Source organism: Crocodylus siamensis, chromosome 1 (assembly GCF_052110815.1).
Source record: "Crocodylus siamensis isolate JL-2025a chromosome 1, ASM5211081v1, whole genome shotgun sequence".
Lineage (NCBI taxonomy): Eukaryota > Metazoa > Chordata > Crocodylia > Crocodylidae > Crocodylus > Crocodylus siamensis.
The window spans coordinates 63,235,311-63,254,644 of NC_143395.1; the positions used below are offsets into that span (position 1 = coordinate 63,235,311).

The following is a 19,334-nucleotide window of genomic DNA, read 5'->3' on the forward strand; positions in this document are numbered from 1 at the left end:
CAGGAACTTTTCCAAAAACTATAATTCTTGATAAGCTGAGGTTTCCAAGGCTCTTGGATATAGTCCTGCTAAAAACAGATGGGACTAGTATGACTATTCTTTGGAATACAAATGTGACCCTGGGAGCACCTTCCCAGAACCTTTAAACTACAGAACTTCTCAGTCTTCATAGGAGTGACCTAATGAAGCTGGTAGCAGGATGACCACAGTATCAACAAACATCAGTGTCTTTGCTGTCAGCTGGATTCACAAGATTTTACTGGCCATGAAAGATGGTACAATTTAATCACTTCAGGGATAAAATGCTGCACGATCAACTGATAATAGCACTTTGAATAGCATCCTCTTGGGAAAAAACATCCACAAAGTCAAATAAAGTTGATTTTAGACTTTCCTGAAACTAACAGATTCAATGCAATTTCCCCATTGATACAGGTGTCAGACCATAAGGTAGAACCAAAAAAATAATAATAAATCACACTGTAGGGAGATTAGAAAAACATGTTTTCTATTTATTTAAAAATAAGTTTGTAGTTACTACATTGCAGTGACAGTAATTCTTACACATACATTCTAGTTTGTATAAAAGGATTCAAAGTATTATGCATCAAAACTAACATAGAAAGTGTCCACGTAACAGTAAAGAAATTCCCAATCAATATGTACAAAAAGAAAGGGCACTGTTATCCTGGTGAGATACCGCAGGTTATAACATGATAATCCAGATTTCTGGAAGAAAAAAAAGCCTTGATAAAGCTAAAGAATTATAGTTTTCAAACTGTTTGTTTCTCATTACATACAACAGATTTTTGTGTTTTACATCATTCTGTACAAAATAAGCATTATTTTAATCTGAAAATGTGTCAGTTTCAAAAATTAACCCTTCTAGATCACTTCCTTAAAGTTCAGCTACATTCTACATGTCTAAACATTACATGACAGGATTTAAATAATTCACTCAAGATCTTTAACAAGTTGCCTGTCATTGTTTTGCAGTTCTAATATGGTCCAAAAATGTAACTTTGCAATCCGTCTCATCATTATTTCTGTAAATTAACATGCACAATTTTAAGTTCAAAATTATGTGTGTATGCCTTATATGCACGTGTACAAAGTAGGTGCTGAAATTTAACATTCTTTTCTACTCCCAATTTGTATGAGCTAATTCTTTGCCTTAAGGACAGAAATTCATAGTATAATACTACCCTACACTGTACTGTTTACACCATATTAAGTGAATTTCCTGATGTATTTATCTGCATTAAAAGGAGTTCCAAAGATCTACTCTTGCCATTACTACCCTCAAGGCCCACAGAGGACAATTTCTTCCAAACAATCAATCAAAGCTAGCTCCTGGAAGTTGTGTTTATTTACCTTGATTTTATTGCAAGATACATTCTCTCTGGGGTACCTTGATGCTGTGTTGCCTTCAAAACAAAAGCTTATCCTTCTCATCTGGTATCCTTTTCAAGAAAATCTAACCTTCCTGGACTGGAGTGTTTTCCCCTTAAATACAGTGCAAGATTAAACAGCAAAAATGGCCCCTATACTAAAATTAGCATAAACACAAGAGCCTAGAAGTTAACTTCAGTTTAAGAGCTACCTGATTTTCCTTCCCAAACACAGTGTCACCAGATCTGTGTTCCTTATTTTAAAAGATCTGAAATTATATAAAGTGTCAATACCAGGCTTGTCATGTTAGAAATAATTTCAGACTTGGCCAAAGTATATGAAATTTAACATGCTATTTCTTCTGCATAGAAACAAAACACACTTATATACAATAATTTACAGCAGAAAACTAACAGCCCTTTTATCTGTTGATATTTAGGTCCCCTTGGAAACTGTTTATTTAGAAGAACTTTAGGGAAAGTAGACAAAAATATTTTATAAAATAATTTTACACACTGTTTTTGCCTCATTAGGTAGTAAAAAGTAACAGAGAAAATGAGCTTTTGTTGTTTCCAGATGAGGTTGGACGGCCTCTTTCTGGGCTTTCACCAGTGTTAGAGTACTGTACTTAAACCTCTTTTGAACACTCAGCTGAAACAGTTTTAAACATGGTCTGACTAGGATACAGTCCTATATTGTTTGAACAGTAATATGTTGAACTATATTAGCTAGATTCATGCTTAAAATGAGCTCACACATTTAATAAGGATGGGCTAAGGCTATCTACCATATCCGAATCCTAAGGATTCTATTCCATTAAGTGTGATTCAGCAAACAGTTTAACACATGCTTAGCCTTAAGCAAGTACCCAAGTGTTTACTGTATCAATGCTTAAAGTAAATGTGAGCAAGAGATTTAAATATAACTGCAGCAAGCCTACTAAATGAATGTACTGTTTTAGCTTATGTAATAGTTTTGTAGATGGCAAAAGCCTCAGAAACAGGAAGTGAGTTGGTACTAGAAACATACATGTACAGCAATACAGTGCATAAGCTGTCTGCTACACTTTTTGTTATTTGTATAGCTCTAATACATCCTGCATGCTGCATAAGAGTTCTTTACCAAATGAATGTTTTCACTTATATTAATTCATTGTAATACTAAAACTCAACCAACTCAATCTTACAACTCTAACAACAAACTGATCACACATGTACAAACCGAACGATCTGTACAAATATATGTATGCAAATATATATCAAAGCAGTCTAATCACAGGAGGAAGACATTTTCTGTCAAGTTATGGTCACTGGTTAAAGCACAAAGAACCTTAGGTCAATATTGACACAATATTGGTGAAGTTCCTTAAGTTCAATTCCTGGATAACACAGTAGCAGTGGAAAAGAGACTGGGTACACATTTGCTCAGTATGTTGGTATAGGTACAATGATTGCCATTAAAGTAAACATTTAGAATATAATGTTATCTGGGAAACAGCAGTTTTCTCCTCTGTAGAGAATGCACTGATATTAGATACCTACCCACAGTGGAGTAAATATTGACTTTAATGGCCACAAGCACAGAAAACAACTGAATATTCCCATATCAAAAGTCAAATATCAATGTATTTGAATGAATGGATGAAGCGATGTTCATTGCTGGCAGGTTTGTAAGCTTATAGTTTGATTGTATATGAATAAAACATCTATGTAACAATATTTACAATGCATGTGAAACAAACACCAGCTATAATTTCAATATCCCAGTTTTGGATTATATGTTATGTACTTGAGATGGCATTATTCAGAACATGCATGTAACTTCATATTTTTAATTCTTTCAAAAGGCTGAACTACAATTTATTGCTCAAATTTAAAATCTTAAGACTGTTATCAAAAGCTCTTTTTCTGTGTTGATACAGTATTATGCAAATATTTCAAATAATACATTCTTCCAAACTAAAAGGACAAACAGTAAGATGCTGATGTTCCATAAATAAAACTTTTGCAACCTAGAGAAACTAAATTATAAAAATATATTTTTAAATAAATCTGTTATTACTTCTAATACATTTTAGTGTTGCTCTTATAAAAAAACGGATTCAAAGCACTAATTTTATTTTAAAAGAAGAAAGTCAATGTTTCTAGATGCGAACTTTTAAAAAAAATATAGGCTAAGGTCACAAGTATTTGTGGAAGGGGAACAATATCTATGTTCTGCAGATAAGGCCTTCTATTCTTACCCTTTTTAAGATGTATAGTTTCTCCACAAGTCATAGGAATGCTTGTTATTCCATTCTCCAAAATTTACATACAGGTATTTTCTGTGTATAAATATCTACATAAACATGCCCCTTAGATTATTATTACAAATGGAGTAAATACAGAAGCTGAATTTTAGATATACTCTAATTTTTATATTACAATGCAGATAACATCAGGAAATTACACAGTTGAAACTGATTGCCTTCATCAGCAGTGAGCTGCTTAACATTAACTGTTACATTTCAAAAAACTAAAAAGAATGTTACAAACTGTAAAAACTGCCTTTTTAACTATACAACCATAGTTTTTCCACCATATCATATATTTAACTACTGCATTTTAACTGAAAAGAAAAAAAAATCTGTTAGAAAAAATAAATATACATATGAATGAATATCAAACTAAAACCCTGTTCCCTAACTTCAGAATCAACGTCAAACTGTCAGAATCTGGAAAATAGTTTGCTTAATTTCATATAAAGATGTGTAATGCAGATAATTATATAAACCTATTCTAAGAATGCCAAATATATAGGTTACCAATTTTTTATTCATTACAGGTAAATAGATGATAAGTACGTTCTCTTCTTGGTGCCAAATATAAATCTGCTTGCTTAGACATTTCTTAAGATGACTTTTTGTAACACAAAATAAAGAGCACAGGATTTGGCCCAGAATAAGTAAAGGTAATCTGTGCAAACAAAAGGTCCTAATTCTGCAAACCCTTCCTTCGGCAGTTGCATTAAAAATCATTAGACTTGGCTTAAAAATGAAGAATTCTTGTAGAAGTAAGGTTTTTCAGGATTGGGTTCTAATTTTATACTTAAAAAAAAAACCAAAAACAAAAAAACCCCAACTTTTATTCTTTTCCAAATCCAGACAACATAAATTCTTTCACACTACCCCAAAATTCCAAAATAATGTGTCATCTGAAAATTTTGGTTGCATTTTTGTACCATACCAGATCTCAGAAAATATTACTAACTTTTATACTTCTTTTAAAACTGGACAATACTTTTTAAGCAATAGAAAATGGTATTAAAGTTTGTTTATAAGGTATAAAATAACTAAATGTACCATAAACAAATAAATAACTGCTTTTCTTTTCCATAGCAGTACATATAGTAATACATTCCCCTAAGTCATATAGTTATCATTTACAATAGACAACTTAATTTTACTAAGGATGCAAGAAATAATAGAATACAAGGCACAATCATTAAATGGAATTTTTCTTTAGGGTGTATATTGACTTATGTCAGCTTGATAAGTATACCGTAAAAAGTGCAGAAAAAACACAATGTGCAATGAGACCACTGTATAAAACATGATTGCATAAAAAGTGATTTGGCCTTTTTAACCTTTAATAATTGAAAATAACCAATCTTTTTCCTTAAAATTAAACTATAAAGTATGAGTTTAAAATTTTTTTTAATTCTCGTGCTATCTAAAAAATCCTGAAAAAAAGAATTTATACCTGGGTAATATTGTCTATACATGTGTTTGTGTATATAACCATACACAAACACATGCACACACTTCTTTGCAAGTCATTTTTAGCCTATTAAACATGTCTAAAGTTGTAGAAATAACAATCTGGATCAGAAAGTAAGCATCATAATCCCATAGTTTTCCTGTAATTTCTTGGAATCCTTTAACCAATTATAAATTTTGTCTAAAACATCTCTGTCAAAGAACCCTACCAGTGCATTATTGTTTTCTAGTATAAGTACCAAAAAAGGATACATCTCAGAACAATTTAGAACAACTTGCTATTTAGAACAATACACAGTCCTTATAACTGAAAATTGTATGCGGTACTGACACAAAAAAAGAGAGAGAGCGAAAGAGAGAGAGAGAGAGAGAGAAAGAAAGAAAGAGAGAGAGAGAGAAAAGGCTTCCCACTGCACTGATTTTCAGTCTTTGGCACAATAAACAGAGATTTAGTGATTGATACAAGAATCAAGGTCTGAAAAATTAGACATATTAGTCAAACTTTTTCCAATGTGGATATATATATATATATATATTGTGATACATTTTCTCTCTGTTTGGCAGAACTTGGATAAACAACAGCCCACACTATGCTTCTTTTGCAGCTGAATGTTCCATCACTACTGAAATTAAGCATTTTCAGATTAGCAAAGTTTGGTATTTTTGCAGTTGTCTTTAATTGAAATATAAATCTTAATTTACTGCCACTCTTTATCAACATCTGCCTTCCTGGGAGACATGACCTCTACAATCAATAAAAATGTACCTTGCTTGGTCAAAAATAGAATTCTGTTATCAGTTTGTGGCATTAAAATTTTTATCACTTTTTTAAATTACACAGAGATATTATGCAGTGCTCAAGATTACAGCAACTCATTTCTGCAAGTCAGTCAGAAATTGCTTATTTATAGATCTTCAATTATTCTTAGCTATGAACAAAATGACTGTTGAAATGCATAACCTATTATTTGGAGGGCAATAAATAGCAAAAGTTTAAAATATATATTTCTTTCAAAGAAGTGTTCTTTCAGTTTATTTTTTTGCTAATTTTTTTCATATCAGAACATATTCTTCTATTCCATAATAGCAGCAGGGAAGCAGAAGTCTTTGTTCTGCTCGTTCCTTAACTGTACCTGCTTTACAGCACTCTAAAGTAAAGGGTCTGGTAAAAATTACCAACCAATCAAGTTGGCCTTTGCTTTTTCAGTCAACTTTCGGACTCTGCCTCTGCTAGATGTTCCAAAAGTTAAAGAGGTGTCTTCAAACAATAGCTGCCGTTGCTCTTCCTCAGAGTCATCTTCGTTATAAAAGGCTGTCCTCCTACCCTGGTTTCTAGTTCTCATGTGGGGTTCAGAATCTTTAAGTTCCTCAGACCGTTCTTCCTCTACAGGCTCATCTGTCTTTTTCCTCCTGCTTCTTGTCTGCATCTTAACATTTACAGGAACTAAAAGATCTGAGTCTGGTTGATGCAACTTCATCTTTCTTTTTGGCTTTCTACCCCCACGGCCTTTTTTTTGTAACAAGTCTTCCTTCACATTATTTTCCGAAAGAGAATTGCACGCATTAGAAGCTGATGCTTCTTCTGTTGCGTCTCTTGTGGTCTGGATTGTATTCTGCTCTGCATTCTTCTGGTCAACAATTTGTAGCTTTTTTGGTTTCCTGCCTCTTTTCTTGTGCACCACTTCACAGCTACTGGTATTAGTCTCTGCTTTCGGTTTCCGTCCAGGACCTCTCTTAACTGGAGGTTTTGAAGGCTGACCTCCGTGTCCATTTACCTGAATGCTTCCTGATGCCAAAGCATTATTTTTGAGGTTTGCTGTAAAGGAATGACAATGTAAACAATATTTAAGTAACAGGCTTGCATGTACATTCTTCATCTGCACAATAGTTCCTAATCAGACTATTCTATTCCCTATTTTTACAATCAATCATTCTCAAGAGGACAAAAGATAAGTGCCATAATATGTTAAGGCCTAAGCATGTAACCAAAACCCAGTGGTAGGGTACAAAAAAAAGCTTAAAATGCTGTGGAATTCAGTACTTTAGTGGTGTGTTTCTCAAACTGGGTTATATGGCGAACTTCTAGAGGGAAAGTAAGGACCCTGTCAAACATTACTTACAGGTAGGGCCCTATTTAAGTCGTGACTTTGGGGAAACCACAAAATCCACATTCTGCAAAACCAACTTAAAAAGAAAAAAATTAAAACAAAATGTTGATGACTCAGTGAAAACCAGCAGTCTTTACTGCTTTGCAGTCTGCCCGGCAGGGGAAAACCCCACCTGGCAGGATGGCATGAAGGGCAGCCAGCAGTCAAGATCGTGACCACCCTCCTCCTTTCTCCCCCCTCCCCGTGCCTCTGCTAATCAGCAGCAAGGGGCAGAGCCACATGAAGGGCAGCCAGCAGCCCAGCAGCCAGCTGCCCCCTCATCCCTCCTCCCCGCCAGGACCTCTCCACCAATTAGTGGTGAGGGGTGGGGCTGTTGGAAAATGCCCATGCAATCAGCTTTCTATTGCAATTAAGCCAAGAAAATTCCTTTGTTTAGGCATGAATCAAGTAGATCCCTAGTTATATGACATGATTAAGGTGCTAATCATGCCCTATATTATAACCATGCCACATTAAAACCAATTTATGATGTGATAATATAGCAAATGAGGCACAAGGATATTCCATATATAATTTATAACATCTTTGTGGCTTGTTTGCGCCTTAAAATGTAGCACATCAGGGCTGACCCATAACAAGATCCAACATTCAACTGTGTGAGAGGATCCATCATGGGGCAGCCTCAGGTTCCAGACAGCCAGTAAGGCTAGATAAGAATGGGTCAGAGATGATCCAACAGCAGCAATACCTGGAACAGGCTGTGAAGAGAAATAACTGAAAGCCCAGGAGACCCCCCCCCCCCCAACCCCATCACTTGGAGACCATGAGAAGAGCTCTGCAGCCCAGGATAGGTGGAAATTGAAGAGGACCACGCTTATCAGAAGAATTGCACAGAGCTCTTTAATCAGCTTACTTATAAAACATAACTGAAGAGGGGGCAAATTTAAGGAGGAAAGAGTATGATAGAACAGGGAGTTCTGGCTCTGCAATCAGTGTGTGAAATGTGTGGAGCTGTGTATGTGGTCACCAGAGGTTGCTATGTAGAATGCTTCTGGCTTTGCTGGTGGTCACATGGGGCTAGAAAGAAGTTTTTCTCCTCCTGTTGTTACAGGTGTTAAGGTAGTGTTAGCTACCTTGGGTGTTAGCTACAACCAAGGCTGAGGATTTTGATTGGGTCTGCCAATGCTCCAGCTGGAATTTAAGCCCAGAGGTTCCTGGCTACACAATTTGCTATTCTGCTCAGAGTCTAACTGATCACCACATTTGATATGAGCGAAGAATTTTACTTCACAGTCCGATTGGCATGGACTGTGGGGGCTGTTCTGTAACAGGGGGAACAGTCTTCTTCACTAGATTTCTCAAGTGTATTTTAACTACTTCCTGTCCTTGCAATGCCAGGAAGTTGATAGGGCACTTTTTCCCTGCTTTACCTGTGGCAAATTAGGGTGTTTGGGCATTGTGCCAGGAGTTCAGGATGAGTAGTTGCTCCTCACGGGAGCAATCCTGGATGCGCAAACAAAGTCCATCCCGTCTCGGAGGAAAGGCAGCAAAAGGGCACAGCTGCCCCCTTGGCTCTCCAGGGAACTGGCGGACCTTCTATGTCTTAAAAGGAAGACCTACAAAGGATGGAGGGCTGGAACCGCCACCAAGGAGAAATACTCTGCTCTGGTCCGGACCTGCAGAGAGCTAATCAGGAAAGTCAAGGGTGTGATGGAACTCCAGCTAGCTACAAATATCAAGGAAAATAAAAAGTCCTTTTTTAGCTATGTGGGGAGCCAGAGGAAAAGCAAGGGCAACACTGGACCCCTGCTAAACCAGATGGGGCAACTGACAACTGACGCCCAGGAAAAAGCAAACTTGCTAAGTGGGTATGCATCAGTTTTTCACCAGTCCCATGGGATGGCCTTGCCCACGATGGGTCAGGGAGGCCCAGGTGAGGGAGATTCCTTGCTTTCCATTGAAGCTGACCTCATGAAGGAACACCATGACAGGCTGGATACCTTCAAGTCAGCCGGCCCTGATGGGATACACCAAAGGGTACTCAGGAAGCTGGCAAGCATCATAGCTCAGCCCCGGCACGGATCTTTGGGAGCTCTTGGTGCTCTGGTGAAGTGCCGATGACTGGAAGAGGGCCAATGTTGTGCCTATCTTCAAGAAAGGGAGGAAAGTAGATCTGGCAAACTATAGGCCCAGCAGCCTGACCTCTATCCTGGGGAAGGTCCTGGAAAAGATTATCAAAGAGGCCATCCTTAACAGACTAGCTGAAGGCAATATCCTGAGGGATACCCAGCATGGGTTTGTTGCAGGTAGGTCTTGCTTGACCAATCTCATTTCCTTTTATGACCAGGTGACTTATCTGGACAAGGGGGAAGAGATTGACATTGTATACCTTGACTTTAAAAAGCCTTTGATCTAGTATCCCACGATCACCTCTTGGCTAAACTGGCTAACTGTGGCCTCGACCTCACCATGACCCACTGGCTAGGGAACTGGCTCTGTGGTAGGACCCAGAGGTTGGTGGTTGATGAGAGCCAATCGTCTTGGTACGCTGTGACCAGTGGGGCTCCTCAAGGCTCTGTCCTAGGGCCTATACTATTTAACATCTTCATCAGTGATGTGGACATTGGTGTCAGAAGCGGACTGGCCAAGTTTTCTGACGACACCAAACTCTGGAGTAAAGCATCCACACCTGAGGACAGGAGGGTGATCCAGGCAGATCTTGACAGGCTCAGGAAATGGGTAGATGAGAACCTGATAGTGTTCAACACCTAAAAATGCAAGGTTCTCCACCTTGAGAGGAAAAAGCTTGAGAGGAAAAAGCATCCTTATAGGCTCGGCAGTGCTATGCTGGTTAGCACTACAAATGAAAGGGACTTGGGGGTCATGATTGACCACAAGATGAATACGACCCTTCAGTGTGATGCTGTAGCTAGTAAAGGGAGCAAAACACTGGCTTGCATCTATAGATGCTTCTCAAGTAAATCCCGGGACATCATTCTCCCGTTGTACTCGGCCTTGGTGAGGCCACAGCTGGAGTACTGCGTCGTTTTGGGCTCTGCAATTCAAAAAGGATGTGGAGAAGCTTGAGAGGTCAGAGGAGAGCCACACGCATGATCAGAGTCAGGAAAACAGACCTTACGATGAGAGGCTGAGAGCCATGGGACTCTTCAGTCTGGAAAAGCGCAGGGTCAGGGGTGATCTGGTGGCCACCTATAAATTTATCAGGGGTGCTCATCAAAATCTGGGGAAATGACTGTTCACCAGAGCCCCCCAAGGGATGACAAAATCAAAGAGTCACAAACTCCGCTGTGACCGATTCAGGCTAGACATAACAAAGAACTTCTTCACTGTCTGAGCCCCCATGTTTTGGAACAGACCGCCGCCAGAGGCAGTTCAAGCACCCACTCTGATCGCCTTCAAGACACATTTGGCTGCTTATCTTGCTGGGATCCTATGATCCCTGCTGACTTCCTGCCCCTGGGGCAGAGGGCTGGACTCAATGATCCTCCAGGGTCCCTTCCAGCACAAATGTCTATGAAAATCTATGAAACCTATGAAACATGCTTGCTTATATAACGTAATGTAATTTAATGCTATAGTATTGTTTATCAGTATCTGTATGGTGGTACCTTGCTAAAAAGGCAGTAATGCTTCACTCTGAACCAACTGCTCCAAGACATTCATAAAACATCTCTTCCTTGACCAAAATTTTTCATTTGGAGGTTGTCTAGATGTACACTCCAGACTTACTTAGATGCATCTGCCATGAGAGTTACTGGGCAGCGAACTGGATAGAACAACACTTTGCTGGGTCTTATGACTTTGCTGGGTCTTATGACAGCCTGTACTATATGACAAAAATTTTAGCATCTGCAGAGAAGAGGCAGGCAATTATTTTGGGCGTAGAGCCGCTTACCCAGTTCTGGCAAGTTGTTGAGGGCCACATGCGTAGCCCTACCTCTTGACAGGTGCCCTGGCCCCTAGTCACTGTCTTGGGACCAATATCCTAATGTCTTGGGACCAATGCCAGTGGGGCTCAGAGCTCAGCACAGGCTGGCTGGGGTCTGTGGGGCTGGGCTGAGCTGCACCAGCAGGGAGAGGAGGGAGCTGGCCCAGCTCTATAGGGCCCCTACTGGCCAGGACCCTGTACTCCTGCTGCCCTGCTCTGGGTCCCGCCCATGCTGAACTTGGGACAGTGGTGCAGGCCCCACACTCCCACTGACTCCTGTACCCACCTCGCTCCCAGTGCTCCTTGCCCCCGGTACAGGCAGGGGGCAGCATGCAGCCCCAACCCCCTGCTTCCTGGCAAGGAAGGAGCCGGTGCTGAGCACGGGGAAAAGCAGGCACAGCAGCCCCATGCGGGCTGAGAGCGGCTGCAGCATGGGGCACTGGCCACAGGGCAGGCAAGGGGCTGCTTTCCCCCCAGCACTCAGAACCAACTTGTAACCTGGCCCCGCTGCCAGCCTAGGCTTGGCGCCAGCTCGGGGTTGCACTGCAGCAGCTGCTCAGCATAGAGGAAAGCAGTGCCCACCCCCCAGCTTGCCACACTGTACAGTGTTTGCCACTGCTGCCTCTGTGCAGCCCGGTGCAGGAGCTCCAGGTGGGCAGCAGGAAACACTGCCCAGTGAGGCAAGTCAGAGGCTGATTTTCTCTGCACTGAGCAGCTGCTATCGCCATGGCACAGCCCCAACAGGCAAGCCCAAAGCTGGTGCGGGGCCCAGGCTGGCAGTGGGGGCAGGTTATAAGCTGGTGCCGAGTGCAGGGGAAAAGTGGCTCCTTACCTGCCTTGTGCCTGGCACCTCACGCTACAGCCGCTCACAGCCCACGTGAGGCTGCCTGTGCCTGCTCAGGACAGCCCCGCACAGGCTGCAAGTGGCTACAGCAGCGAGCCCAGGCCATGGGTGCAGCTGCTTTTCCCCCAAGCTCAGCACCAGCTCCTTCCCTGTCCGCAGTCCTCCCCTGCTCCCCACCCCCACCTGAGGTTCCCATGCCAGAGGAGCCACATGGTCCCAGGCCAGAAGCCTGTACTGGGGCTTCTGCCACCGGGGGGGGGCCTGCAGGCCATATTTTGTCCACCCCTACAGTAGAGAAACTTCTGCAAGCATGTCAGTCACAGTGCCTGGTTAGTTATTAAACTGATTTTGCAATTCTTTCCTCTGCAAAAGGGATTAAGCTCAAACATGGATTCATCTTCACTTTGTTTCATAATCATTATCCTGAATTCCAGTGTTAGAAAAATCACAGAATCACATCATAAAGAAGTAGGACTGGAAGGTACCTCTGGAGATCATCTAGTCCAACCTCCCGTCTGAGGCAGAATCATCCCTATCCAAAACATCCTATACAACCATAATCTAAACTCTACATGAGACTACCATCACCCATGATGTAATACAGACCAAATAACCAAACCTCACACAGAAAGCAGAGTAATGACAGCCAACATCCTGCTTCTGTGAAATGTTGTCAATATATGCTCAAGAGATCCTTGGTAAAGGGCCACACCCTCTGCTACAGAAGAAGGCAAAACCCCCCACAGTCTGTACCAATCTGACCATAGGGTAAATTCCTTCCTGGCCCTATAACGCTGGGAAGGCTTAAAATCCAGACATTGGTGATAAGAAATAAACTGTCGAAGAGAATTTAAGTGGGGCAACAAACTCTTTATTGAGTGTATCGGTAATGAAGCAGATGTATATTAAAGTTGCTGGTTTTATTTATTTTTTTAATGGTGGTACCAAAGATCCCCAAACTGACCATACCAACGATAAACACTGCAGTGGAAGTATCAATTGCCAAAGACTGACAGCATGGTACCAGAGCCAAGAGAGACAAGAAAGAAAATACTGAAGACTCAAGTTTAGTTGAGGAGTTTTGAGAAATCAGATAAGTAGCTCTAGACTTCTTGGCTGATGCTGAACAGTGCCGAAAATATCTGTTCTTCTTGCTATCTTGGACCCTGGGGTTACTGATTAGAAGAGAATACTGTGAGGGTTCATGGTATGGCTAGATGGCAAAGGCAACACCATGAAGACAAGATCTTTTGAGTGTTTGTCAAGGGACAAGATCCTCTTCCAATTTATTAGAGGCTTAAGAAGCATGATCTTATTCCACTCAGCTCATGTTCCCCAAAAAATAGTTAATACAAAAAGCTGACGTGTACTCCTGCTTTCTGCTTTTCATGGCTTACTTTTAAGGATAACATGATGGAGTTACAAAAGCAGATACTTTAACATTTTACGCACTTAAGCAGGGTGGAACAGGATTACATTTACTTGTTGAAATCCACTTACATATCTAATCAGTGGAACAGGATCTGGTCTCAATGCCTGAAGGTACCTTAAGTCCCAAGGCAGCTTCTCTATTAACCAGTTCAACAACAGGGACTGGCATCAGAGCAAAGGAAGAAGAGGAACTTCAAAGACTGTTGCACTCATTGGATTTCTTCAATAAATTTATTTTTGAGGGTTGCTACACTTTTTTGCGACTAGCTTTTTGGAAGATTTACAAATAATGTATTTGTCTGGGGCACTAGGTTCCATCAAACAAAAGGTTCTTTGCCCCTCCGAGGAACACATACCCCAGAGGCAAAGCAGATTTTGAAATCCAAAGTATTACAACAATTACAGAAGTCTTGGTATCAAAGAAGACTCAGAAGAAGAAAAGTAATTAGGTGCCAATGGGCCTGTAACAGGTCTGGCGTGCTAGAGCCCTTCTGTTGGTGGCTCTACCTTCCTGTCTTGGGCTAATCACCTGCTTACTTTCCTGCCATGCCTTGATCTTAATTGACTGAGTGATGCAATTAGCAGAAGGCTGCCCACTTTATACACCCTGTGTCAGGGGGCGCTACCTGCGGCTCCTTTTCCTCCCCTACACCGCAGCCCAAGCCTCGCAGATGATACTTGACATGGTTTGCCCTATGCCTTGGCCCTCTTCTTTATTTCTGGGGCCCCTCTCTGCCCCCTCTCACTCCGGGGCTCCTCCCTGCCGCCCCCTCGCTCCAAGGCTTCTCACTGCACCCCCCCCCCCCGCTCTGGGGCTCCCAGGCTGGGGCCAATGTGCCCCCAAAACAATGCTGCACCCTCTCTGGCACCAGAAAACCCCACGCTACTGTGGCATCCCTATGAGGCCACCTCCACCCCTAATAGCCTCACCCAGTCCTCCGGTAAAATAGTAAACACAAAACCCCTGGGCTATAACAAACTAAACCACCCGGTCAAAAATCCACGTTCTGTCCCTACCGGAAAAATATTTCAACTCCGCCGCAACCAGGGGATGCTCCTGCAGTCTAACTTCCCCCTTTCCCTGCGTGCTCACCGAGTTTCCCCCTGCTTGGCCACTGTAGGGGAACTGCTCACCTGGCCTTATGCTTGGGGTTAAGAAGGGGCCAAGACCTGCCCCTTCCTGTCAGCTGACCCCCTTGGTTTCCCTGGTAACCAGCACCTGTGCTGCCCTGGTGACTGGCAGTTGAGCCTCCCCCTTCTCACCACTAGGGGTCTCTCCTACCATTTCTGCTTTTAGGCACAGGGCACCCGCATGCGCTGCGACACAGCCCCATGAAATTAAGCAAGCAGCAAACCCTCTGAAACTAGTCACTCCAACATGGGAAAAAAAATACATTTTCCAAAAGAGTTGGGGTAAAATTATTTCTTCTTTCCTACCCTTCCTAATGCCAGAAGCTTGATATTAAGGTGGCAGTACACCATTTTTATTTGACTGAAGAAATACTCAGGAAGAAAAAAAACACGTATTCCCTCACAACAGATTAAATGGTGTGAAACAACAATATTTCCTGTAGTCTGCAGTTCGTAACACTGTCTCAGGAACCCTTGAATACGAATGAAATATACTACACACATTACCATTTCATTAGGGAACATAAAACTACCTTAAATAAAATTAAGCCAAAAAATAAAACCAAAATGTTTTCCTTGAGAAGTGATTATTACAGGCTTGCTCCCCTCTTGATGTTCGTATGTTAAGACATTTGACATTGCTTAGTTTAAAATGTAAGATTACAGTTTTTCCGTATACAAGAATTATACTGTAGTCATACTAACACATACTTGTAATTAGAATTAACTTTATATAAACAGAAATTTGATTTTATGACAGAGTAATTACAACATAAATACTATGTTGTTGGGAGGTGTATTTAGAATCCAGAAAAATTAACTATGAAATCAAAGGATATTAATGGCATAATTAAGTCATGTAGCTAACCTTCTTATAAGGCATAATAGCAATTATTAAAAACAGTCATGGTATACTCAACTAGCTACAATGGAATTAAAATCACCACTTTCTGAAATATAACCAAATACTCTTTTAAAAATACCTTACCTTCCTGATTAACAGTGGAAGATTTCACTTTTCGCTTGACTTGTTTATCTTTCTCCAGATTTTCTCTTGAGGAGTTATTTCTAGTGTTGTGACTGTAACCAGATTGGCTAGCGTTTGACAGAACATTTTGACTCCTGGAATGTTTGGCAGAATTTTCCAGTACTAAAAAGACAAACCCTTTGTAAGCAAAATGGCACCGATTTTAGTTTATAGCATTTATATAAATCGATCTAATCTGGCTAAACCAGTAGTGCTTAATGTTCTGGACCTGTGGGCTGCATGAATAGCATGGAGCCCTACATCACGATAAGAACCCTGCGTCACCTCCACCCAGCCCCATATGCCAGCATCAGGTCTGACACTAGCCTGGCATGCCTGATCTAGCATGAAAGGCCATGGCCTGTAGGGTTTCCCACATACTTGTGGACTCCATGACCCAGCACTGGGGGCTGGATTTGGCCTGTAGGCTTGGGTTGAGCACCCGAAGTAAAACAGACAATGCAGTAACTTTCAGTCAATACTGACCTAAACTGTATTTGAACTAGTAATCCAGAGAAAAGTTTCCATGTTCTCTTACCAATCCTGTGAGCCATTCAGGCTCCCTCTGAGATCTACTAACTTGAGTAAATGGGGCCCATTCTTAAATCAAGAACATAAATATCTAAGAAGCAAGGAACCATTAAATTTATAAGCTTGCAAATATTATGAACGCCTTTACAACACCTACCTGATTTCCCTGACACTGCAGAATTGGGTTTTGTAATTAAAGGCTTTGTAGTTAAAGGCTTTCCTCCTGAAGAAGTGGATGGTTGTTCTGTAATAGGAGTATCTAGCACCCCCCTATTGCTTCTAGTCCGCACTAGAGAAGACGTTTCAGCTGCTTTTCCGTTCATCTGAGCAGCAATGTGTCTCAGTGTTGTTGAACGTGCAGGTACCGAAGATGAAGGAGCAGCCAAGGCCTCTGTCTTCAACTGAGGTTTTATAAACCTTCTCTTCCTTTCAGGGCTGTGAATAAAAGTGAGATTTATAGCCTGGAAATTAGAGTTAATCTTTTAAAGGAATAAAAGAAACAATATGCTAGGCAGTGTCTAAGACTGTGGAAGCCAAAAGTTGTTTCTGTATGAAATATGTTAAATATATTACATTTACAGTAGAATTTCATGTAGTTGTGAACCTCTGAAAAGTGAATCTTTAGTGAAGGATCACTGTAAATGCTGTAGTTATGACGAAACATGATGCCGTCACTATCCTAATAATGCTGGTTTACTGTACATATTTAGCAGTTATTTGAATTTTAAGCACTTACACTAGCTTTAGTTAAAGTTTAAAAATCTTCCACATCATAGGAACTTGCATGTCAAATATATCATTCTGCAATATAGGGAATAGTAAAGGAGTATTAAAAAAAATACCATACCAAGTTCTACTACTATATTTCAAACAGAGCATTTCATAGCACACAGCAATGAATGTACCTTGATGCAACGCTACTGGACACCGAGCTGCTTCTGCTTCTTTTTTTCCTCCGTTTCTTTAATGAACTTCTTTTATGAAAACGCACAGCAGATTTATAATCTGATAAAATAGAACTTATATGTTCCTCAAAGAAAGCAGAAAGGCGCAAACTCATGCTGTAAATCTATTAAAAAAAAGCCAATGCAGGGTATAAGTGAACAAGACAAAGAAGGGGTTTTTGTTTGTTTGTTTTTTAAGGTTTATATTTTTTCCAGAAGCACTGTTTTCCTAATTACCTACCTAGAGCTATATCTATACAGAAAACCATACCACTTTAATATAGAAATGTTTTAGCTTCTCAATGAAATAAATGAAAGGAAATTTACAGGAGGAGCCCATAAATCTGCACTCTTGGGAGTTTAGCTTTGGAACCATCAAAGCAGTTCATAGAAAAAGTGGGCCATAATCCTGTGAAGACAAATACAGTGGAAAAAAGGAAAAGTTTAGAAGATAAGCACAGCTCCTATTCCCTCAGTTCCTGATTGCCTTTCCACAACAGTCTCTGAAGAAACAAAGGAAGAGTGAAAATGGGAACCTACAAGGGAACACTCTGAAAATCCAGTTTTCTGGATTAAGTTGCATATATATATATCCCCATCTATGGGCATCAACCAGGAGTAGCAACTCATCCCAAAAGAAGACATAAAGGTTAGCTACTTAAATGGATGACAACTATCCGTGTACCTGTAAACCTCAGTTTTTTTTAAGCTTTGCCCTCAGCTGAATGGGCGTGCATGAGTTTCTCTCTTATCCAATTAATTGGATTACAGATGCACCAGTTCCAAGAAAAAAACAAAATGACAAATGGACTGGCTAAAGTAATATAATAGGAGGTAAAATCCCCCTTGAAAGATGACAAGTGATTGGAGTGTAACAGTGGAGCCACTGCATTTAAGGGATCTGGTAGTCTGGCACCAAGATACAAAAGCAATAAATGTGATAGTATCTAAATCACTTTAACACTTTTTTTTTTTTAAACACTCATAAGCAAGTGCCATCTAAATGGGAAAAAAGCTTAAGTCTGATCTCATGGGAGGTAGACAGTAGTAGTTATCACCCCATTTTCAGAGAGAACAAGCAAGCCAAAATGAGGAATACTGACACCAACACCAATGAATGTCTAGAACCAGACCGAAGACCATTTCTACTTCAGTGTATATACACTGTGTGTGTGGAGAGTCCATTGAGCTCTCTAAAAAACCTAGAATATTTTTTGCTGATAGCTTCAGAAATCACTGAAGCTAGAAACCTACATTTTAATTAGAGGTTCAAATAGTAAACAGGTATTGGTTTCAGCATGAATTTAAATGCCTTTAGAAGATACGAATTAATATGACTGGTAAAATAAATATCTTGTTTTGGAAACCATTTAAGTAGTGTAATTGGTGAGCCCATGCTCAAGCCATGATAACATCAACCATGTACCCTCTCCAATCCGAGAAGACCTGAAGCAGAGGAGAAGAGAACAAAGGAATCCCAGTCCCAAAGTCTAAAAAGTCCCAACACCTGGTGTTGGCAAGGGCAGAGAACAATTTCTAAATTATTCCAAATGCTGAACAGATTGCCCAATATTGACTGAACTAGACCAATCATGCTGACCTCAGATCTTTTAACTGAGGCTCTCCTAAGAACCTTGTTGCCTACATGCTGGGACAAGAGTCAAAGTAAAAACTTGATGGAGCATTCACCATTTGCATCAGTAGCCACACACAGCATACCAGCCTGGTTGTTTACACTTGTGTTCTAGTACCAGAAGAAAAGCCTATCCCTGGAACAGTAATACATTTATGTGCAGCAATTACTTCCATAGGACTCTTTAAACCAGAAAAGAATCCCAAGAACTGAAGGAAATTAACAAAAAAGCTAATAACGTGGGGCCAACAGTTTAAAAATAAATTGGCAGATGAAAAAAATAACAGGATTTGCAAGGACAATTAAGAGTCTCCTCAATCTCAGTGCAAACCAGTAAACATCACAGGATATTATCCCTTTGTAATCTAGCCATTTTAATATTCTGATTTATGGAACTCTAAGAGTGAGGAGTTTGAGAATCAAGTATTATCCTCTCATAAACAGTTATACTTTGCATAAAATATTTATTGTTACCATCTGTCCAATCACTCCTTCAACACTTTTGGACTCTGTTGTCAAAAAATTATCTGTTTAAACTACATCTCAGAAGTATCAATTTAAAATCCAAGAAAGTTGCAGAAGAGAAC

The 19,334-nt window shown here is 40.4% G+C and overlaps 1 protein-coding gene across 2 annotated transcripts in view; it reads right to left on the reverse strand.

Annotated features, from left to right (window-relative positions):
• Positions 1–487: 487 nt before the first annotated feature.
• Positions 488–19,334, reverse strand: part of PHIP (PHIP subunit of CUL4-Ring ligase complex) — a 161,594-nt gene continuing 142,747 nt past the window's right edge. For both annotated transcript variants that reach the window (XM_090035265.1, XM_090035273.1), the window contains exons 37-40: positions 17,076–17,239; positions 16,328–16,605; positions 15,601–15,762; positions 488–6,965 (exon numbers count right to left, since the gene is read on the reverse strand). In XM_090035265.1, coding sequence (XP_089891391.1) covers positions 6,322–6,965; positions 15,601–15,762; positions 16,328–16,605; positions 17,076–17,239 — 1,248 coding nt within the window. In that variant the 3' untranslated portion in view covers positions 488–6,321. The remainder of the gene's footprint in view (positions 6,966–15,600; positions 15,763–16,327; positions 16,606–17,075; positions 17,240–19,334) is intronic.